Source organism: Cyprinodon variegatus, unplaced genomic scaffold, assembly GCF_000732505.1.
Source record: "Cyprinodon variegatus isolate N-32 unplaced genomic scaffold, C_variegatus-1.0 Scaffold110, whole genome shotgun sequence".
Lineage (NCBI taxonomy): Eukaryota > Metazoa > Chordata > Actinopteri > Cyprinodontiformes > Cyprinodontidae > Cyprinodon > Cyprinodon variegatus.
In genome coordinates this window covers 474432-481389 of record NW_015150563.1, presented here as the reverse complement: position 1 = coordinate 481389, position 6958 = coordinate 474432, and the positions used below count along the sequence as shown (strand labels likewise).

At 44.8% G+C, this 6958-nt stretch overlaps 2 protein-coding genes across 2 annotated transcripts in view; one reads left to right on the top strand and one right to left on the bottom strand.

The window, feature by feature from the left end:
* The window catches only part of LOC107084854 (nesprin-2-like), a 24969-nt gene extending 22242 nt beyond the window's left edge, over positions 1-2727 (top strand). Inside the window, exons 16-19 of the mRNA XM_015374902.1 lie at positions 320-511; positions 664-714; positions 1854-1900; positions 2298-2727. Of these exons, the coding sequence (XP_015230388.1) occupies positions 320-511; positions 664-714; positions 1854-1900; positions 2298-2490 (483 nt within the window). The 3' untranslated portion in view covers positions 2491-2727. The remainder of the gene's footprint in view (positions 1-319; positions 512-663; positions 715-1853; positions 1901-2297) is intronic.
* A 764-nt stretch (positions 2728-3491) lies between these two features.
* LOC107084874 (estrogen receptor beta-like) overlaps positions 3492-6958 on the bottom strand; it is a 22583-nt gene continuing 19116 nt past the window's right edge. Inside the window, exons 7-9 of the mRNA XM_015374926.1 lie at positions 6243-6426; positions 4283-4597; positions 3492-4114 (exon numbers count right to left, since the gene is read on the bottom strand). Of these exons, the coding sequence (XP_015230412.1) occupies positions 4012-4114; positions 4283-4597; positions 6243-6426 (602 nt within the window). The 3' untranslated portion in view covers positions 3492-4011. The remainder of the gene's footprint in view (positions 4115-4282; positions 4598-6242; positions 6427-6958) is intronic.

The following is a 6958-nucleotide window of genomic DNA, read 5'->3' as shown; positions in this document are numbered from 1 at the left end:
GGAGGGAGGTTCTGAGATCGGGAGGGAGGTTCTGGGATCAGGAGGGAGGTTCTGAGATCGGGAGGGAGGTTCTGGGATCAGGAGGGAGGTTCTGAGATCGGGAGGGAGGTTCTGGGATCAGGAGAGAGGTTCTGGGATCAGGAGGGAGGTTCTGGGATCAGGAGGGAGGTTCTGAGATCGGGAGGGAGGTTCTGGGCTCAGGAGGGAGGTTCTGTGATCAGGGGGTTCTGGGATCAGGAGAGAGGGGTCCTAAAGACCTCTCATAAGGTTTCCTGTTGGTGTGACTAAGCCTCCTGCTCTCTGCCACCCCCTGTTTTAGGCTCTACAGGAGGAGCTGCAAAGCAGACTTCATCAGGTTTCAGCTTTGCAGGAGATCTCCTCACTCCTCCTGGTGGAGGCCACCTCTGAGGAAGGTCTGGAGGCCAAGGAGAAGGTCAATGTCATTAGGAATAAGCTTCAGCTGTTGCTGCAGAAGGTTGCTGCACAGCTGGGTTCTCTGCAGGAAGTTCTGGTAGGTCCACATTGACCTCTGCTGGGAATTAGATGGATTTACTATTATTTCTGCCTCATAAACTGGCTCAGTTGTAAAATCCAAAGATTGTGTTGGTTGTTGGGTTTGGTTCTGTTCACTTAAAGTTCCCTTTTGGTTCCTGTCTGTTCCAGGACTGTTCCACTGGCTCTGAAGATTTCAGGTTCCCTCTGCTGCTTCCTCAGGTAAACCTCAGTTGGTCTCAGACTGGTACTGGCTGGAGCACCAGGCCTGCAGACCTTCTGCAGAATGACTGCAGGGAATGGAGCTTGGCTCTGAAACTGTCCTCTCAGAGGATGCAGACCTCAATGTGGAGGTCTACAGGGTTAAGACAGTTTGTCTGTCTATGGAGCTCCTTCCCTTTAGCGGTAATGAGCAATTATTAGTTTACCTCCAGCAGCTAAACCTCTCTAGTCTGCATTAATATAGCTGTTCTGGAGCAACAGACTAATGGCTAAAGCTATAAACTAGCTTGGGATGGTCCACGAACAGGGCTGGGTATTTTCGCCAAAGTCCTGAATCGATTTGATTTTGATTCATACAGTTCTAAATGGATTAATTTTGATTCAGTCTGTTTTTACTATAATGAAAGTGGTTCAACTGTGTTTCAAAATACTCATGTATTTTGTTTTTTCCAGTCACATTAAACTCAAAGTGCAAACTTGTCTATCAGGCAGTTTAAACTTGAGATGTGAACAAAACTGTCTCAAAAGTGCAAACTTGTTTGTGAATATTGAAAAAGTGAAGCCTCACTCGAGCGAGCAGATGTGACACAGCAGACATGCATGAGCTGCATTATCTCCACTGCACAAGCCATATTTGCTGCGTTGTCTGAAAAAACTACAGTTTGTTTTCTGGTCAGCCCCAATTTGTTAATGTCTTCAGTCAACCTATTGGCTATATTTGCAGCTGTCTGGCTTGAAGTCATCTTGAGTGCATCTTTCCTGCTTATTTGAATGTGAACGTCGCGCGCGTCATTATAAAATGAATCGATCTCATTCCCTAGACATCTATTTTGCAAAATTGTAAAAGAATCGATTCAAAATCGATTAAATGGATTTTTTTTACCCAGCCCTATCCAAGAATAAAGGAAAATAACGAAAACTGGCTAAAAGTTTGACAAGGTTTGATTTGTAAGAAAGTAGAAAATTTGGTCATCATCATCATCAGTTAGAGGAAACTTCCTGTAACTGATTTGATCCCTAAAGAAAAGAGACAGAAACGATTGAGGATCCCTCCATTTTGGTTTATATTGCTGACCAACAGAAAGAAAAGTATTTTTTTTTCTGAGCTGATTCCGATGTGTTTTTGCTTTTACCTTCAGGAGGCCGTTTCACGAGCAGCTCCCCCCTCAAAGGCTCCTCCTGTCAGGTAACGTCTTGAATTTCCTCCTCCTCCTTCATCTCTTCATCCTCTCAGAGCCTCATCCAAACCCAACATGGCCGCCGTTAGTCAGTCTGTGGTCACAGCGAAAGGGGGCTGACTCCAAGGGGTGGGGGGATCTCACTGTGAACGACCGACACAATGAATAGAAAAGTAAAAGCTGTTCTAATAGATTCGAATCTTTTTAATTTACATCATGGTCTGATACAAAAACCCTCCAGATTGTCTTTGTTGGAACATGTGAGCAACCTGAAGGCAGAGAACATATGAGAGGAGAGAGATCTTTGAGTCTGGTCCAGAACATTTGGACTTTCTGAATGTTTACCGTTTTAAATGTCCACTATAAGAAGGAAGCCATCCATCACTGATGTTTGTCCTCCTGCAGAGAACAGAGAAGGGACGTCTTCTCCCGGCTCCTCCGTGCCGCCTTTTCCATCCACCTGCTGGTCCTGGTTCTGCTGGTCCTGGTTCTGCTGGTGCCACTGTCTGACCAGGACCACAGCTGTATGCTGTCCAACAATTTTGCTCGATCCTTCCACCCGATGCTGCACTACACCAACGGTCCTCCGCCCACCTGACGCTGCTGGGATCTCCTGACCTGCTCTCCTGCAGGTTCTAGAGGTTCCCTCTGGATGAACTTTGAATTTAAAGCCATAGTTAGGCCCGAGCAGCGAAGCGCTGCGAAGGCCTATTGTAATTCTGCTTGGTTTTTTAAATCAGTATTTATTTTCATGTCTGAAGCAAACGAACAAGAAGAAGAAAAAGAAGAAGAGCGGCCATTTTCAGAGAAGGACAAACAAAAATGGTTTTGTTTTTGAATGTCAATCAATGATGAATCAGATGACATCATGTTATTTCTAATAGTTAATGTTGGGAGGATGGGGGGGGCTATGAGGTTCTGTAGGTGCATGTAGAAGGTTCTGTGCTCTAAATGAACAGAATCGGACTGCAGGAAGTGTAAAAAGTTGCTTTATTTATAACACTTAATAAACCGGGTTGATGTTCTGCTCTGTTTGCTCTGGTTCTGGATTCTGACGGACGTTAACATCAGTAACATATAAACAGTAAAGTTCTCTGATTGGATCAGACAGGTTCATGCATGTGATAGAAAGGTCAAAGGTCAGATGAGCTGCTGCCAAAGGCTGAATTTACACTGAGCTCCAAAAAGCACCTTCATCTTTAAAACTCTACATGTTTGAGGACTTTGGAGAGTTGGGATTAAAACTCAGGAAGCAGAGACCAGAAAAGTTCAGGGGATGGTTATGACCTCACCAGAACTTCACGCCTGGTCCCAGTACTGGTCTGCATGCCCTGTTTTCTTAGACGGGCTGGAGATCCACCTTCCAGGAGGAGAATCAGCCTGAACACCCAGGAGATGCAGAACCAGTAAGAACTTGTCCAGTTGGTCTGAGCTGCTTTGTGAAGGTGAAGCTCCACCCACTCCGTTCTGAGCAGCATCAGAACTCATTCGGTCTGGGAGCCTGTGGGACCAGCTGATCCAGACCTGCTGCAGGTCAGAAAATGGCTGCTGACAGCCTTCCTCCAGAATCTTTGGATGCACCCAGAACATGCTGGTTCTGCTCATTTAGAGACCAGCTTCAGGTTTCTGTGGACAATTCTTCTCCTTATGGAAACACCTTCAGCAGAGAGGAGATCCAAGGTGATGGAGGTAGATGAGATCCTCTCAGCTCCAGGAGCTCATCCAGCTGATCAGGTGTTTTAGTTTTAGCTTTGAAGATGTAAAAAAAGAAAAGAGTTGAAGTTTGATTGTATAAATTCAGCCTTAGTGGAAGCAAAGCATCAGAGAAGGTCTTAACAGTCACTTTGGTAAAAGGCCACAGAGCTCAGAGCTGCTCCACCGACACACAACAGGCTGCAGGTTCATATCAGAGTACAGAAAGAAGTAGTGCAAGGTCCTCCAGGATGGTCAGCATGCAGCTTCGCAGATGTTCTGGATGTTTCAGCAACATGGAGAGAACAGAACCCAGAACTGGACCAAGTTCTCATCAACGTCCACAGAAAATACTGACCACTAAACCTGCCACAGTCGAAACAACATCTGAACAACAACTCTTTGTCCATTTCCTTTTCTGGATGTTTCACTTATTTTGCGAGGTGGTTTCCATGGCAACCCGATCAGGGATGAAGTAACCTAGGGGCTCATCCCCTCCGTCCAGCGACCACTGCGCTGCAGCGACGTAGCTGTGAAAGAAACAAACAGAGTAACCATCAGCAGCAGAACAGATCTGGAAATCTAGATCTAGGTGAAAGAGTTTTATTAACAGTCTCTTTGTTTTAGGATTGGTTATAGATTAATGATTATGGTTAATCTGGACTGGATGAAACCAGAACACGACCCCTCCTACTCACCTCTCACTTTTCATTTGAGACAGAGGAGAGGACAGGAGGCCTCGAGCCTGCAGGTGCCTGACCATGGCGTGGTCCTCATCAGGTGCCACTGGGCCATCAGAACCTGGATGGGCAGTGAGGTTCTGATCCAGATCAGCCTGCAGGTAAAACGAAGGAGGAGGCTGGTGCTCCTGTAGGTCACCGTAGGCATCGGAGGAAGACGCCGCCGTTTGGCTGCTGCTGGATGTGTTGGCATCCAGCATTTCCAGGAGGAGGTTGTACACCAGCACCACGTTCTTCCTCTTCATGGTGGACAGGTGGTCCATACCTTTGTTGCTGTGGAGAGAGGAGGAGGCAGTTAGCCTGAGTGACCAACCGCTAGCAAGGCGGCCAAAAGAAATCCCTCCCTCGTAAAGAACAGCACAACCATGTCTTTCGGTTGTGCTGTTCTTTTTTCATCTCGTTACAGGTGATGAAGCAGACTGAAAATGTTTTGTCATTGTCTCCTTTCTATATCTTCTTTCTTTCATCTTTTCTCTTTTTTTCCCTTTCTTCTGTTTTTCTGCTCTATTTACATTGCAGTGTCCATATAAACTGTAAAACTCCCTGCATAATTATAATAAAGCAATTTATACGCATGAAACAAGTGTAGCAATATGGCAATTGCCATACTGCTACACTTGTGAAAGTAAAATCTGTTGGGCTCTTTTTGGCATCAAGACAATTATTCTTATTGCCACATTGCCAGACAGGACACTGGTAAAAAAAAAAAAAAAAAAAAGAAATCCCTCCCTCAACAAGACCTTAACAGATGGCCGCTCACACTGAGCCTGGTTCTGCTGGAGGTTTCTTCCTGGTCAAAGGGAGTTTTTCCTCTCCACTGTCGCTACAAGCATGCTTAGTGTGAGGGATTGCTGAAGAGTCAATGAGTCGATGCAATCAAATGGTTTTCCTTAGATAGAAAACTTTGAATCAATCTAACTGGATGATCTGGTTGATCTAGATCTATAAAGTGACCTGATGTGAATTAGAAATAAACTGAAATCTGACCACCTTTATCAGAGTTATCCTCCCCCAAAAGAAGGTTTCATTTCAGCAAGTTTTCATTTCAGCAGATATCAGATATTATCAGATAATGCAGTTATCAATTTTAATCAATCTGTTTCACTTTCTCTCTTCTCTGTGTCGCTGAGCAGTGCTGCAGAGTGCAAAAGCTTAGTTTATTCCCCTTTACAGGTTAATGATTTTATTGATGGGGTTGCTAGTTCTCTGCGTACTGCCTTAGACAATGCAGCCCCTTTGAAAAAGAAAAATGTTAAAAACAGAAAGCTGGCTCCTTGGTTTAATGCAGAGCTGCACACTTTGAGGCAAAATTCTAGGACACTGGAGAGAAAATCATGCTCCACAGGCCTGCAGGAATCCTACCTAGTCTGGAAAAATAGTTTACTGCTGTATAAGAGGACCCTTTGTAAAGCAAACACAGTTGCCAAACCCACCCAGAGCCATAGCTCTGCTTCCATTCCACCTGCTCTTAGCAGTAATGATTTTACGGGATTCTTTATAAATAAGACTGATATTTTTTAAAAATAAGATCATTATCTATGATTGATTTATCTCTGAAGGTGAGGCAGCATCTGAGGTAGTCATATCCATAGGCTTGAAACTTTCCTTTTTGATAAAGCTTATAGTTAGAGTAGCTCAGGTTATCCTGAGCTACTCTAAACCATCCTGCATCCCTAACCGGGTTGTTTTTTGAGTAACTGATCCACCCTGGGTCTCTGACTGGTTCTGGTTCCTGCACTTAGAAAATTAGTTCCTGAAACGTTTCCTTCGTGGATATGGGTCTAATGAAGGAAACTAAATCCAGGGTTCCTAACAGACATGCAGAGAAATGCTCCTCCTGGTGCTGGCTCAGACCAACAGGTAGGGCTCTACTGACAGAAACACAAAGCATTCTCAGCACGCCGTGTCACGGTTGTACCTGACGTGGCGAATGTGGGAGAGCAGCATGGTGAGATGGCCAAGGCGAAGGGTCTGTTGCTGGGTGGACAGCCCCAGTTTGGAAATGGCCCAAACCAGAGCATCAATGACCGAGTCCAGAAGACGCAGCAGCTTGTTCCTGCTCTCCAGCTCCTCGGCCGTCTGTGGGGGGCTGCTGCACAGATCTGAGGAAACAGAACCGCACATATAGTTTCAGGCTATGCAGTCCACCTGCAGGGCAGGGCTGAAAGGAAGAACCAGGAACAGAAAGTCAGCGAATCCCGAGCAGATTTAACAGTTAAAACATGAAATCCATGAAACCAGGATTTTTATTATAGGGAAATATGAAAGATCTAGGCCAGCAGATATCTGAGAGAAATATAAACAAAGGGGAAAACTACAACCTTTAAGTAACTGTAATAAAATCACCAATAATCAACAAAATAGCCTGATGTGGCAACAAGGATGACAAGCTAAACCGTCTCCTCTTCTCCAGGAGAAAGACAATTCTCAGTAATATAGGATCACTATTAAAGGATCACTATAATAATGTAACATAGATGACTGCATAGAATCTGAACCCGGGTTTAGACTGCTTTGATCCAGTTGAACTTTCAGAGTTATTAAAACTATTGTCTTCATCTAAGCCTTCAACTTGGATGTTAGATCCAGTTCCAACCAGGTTATTTAAGGAGGTATTCCCTTTGATCTCCTCCT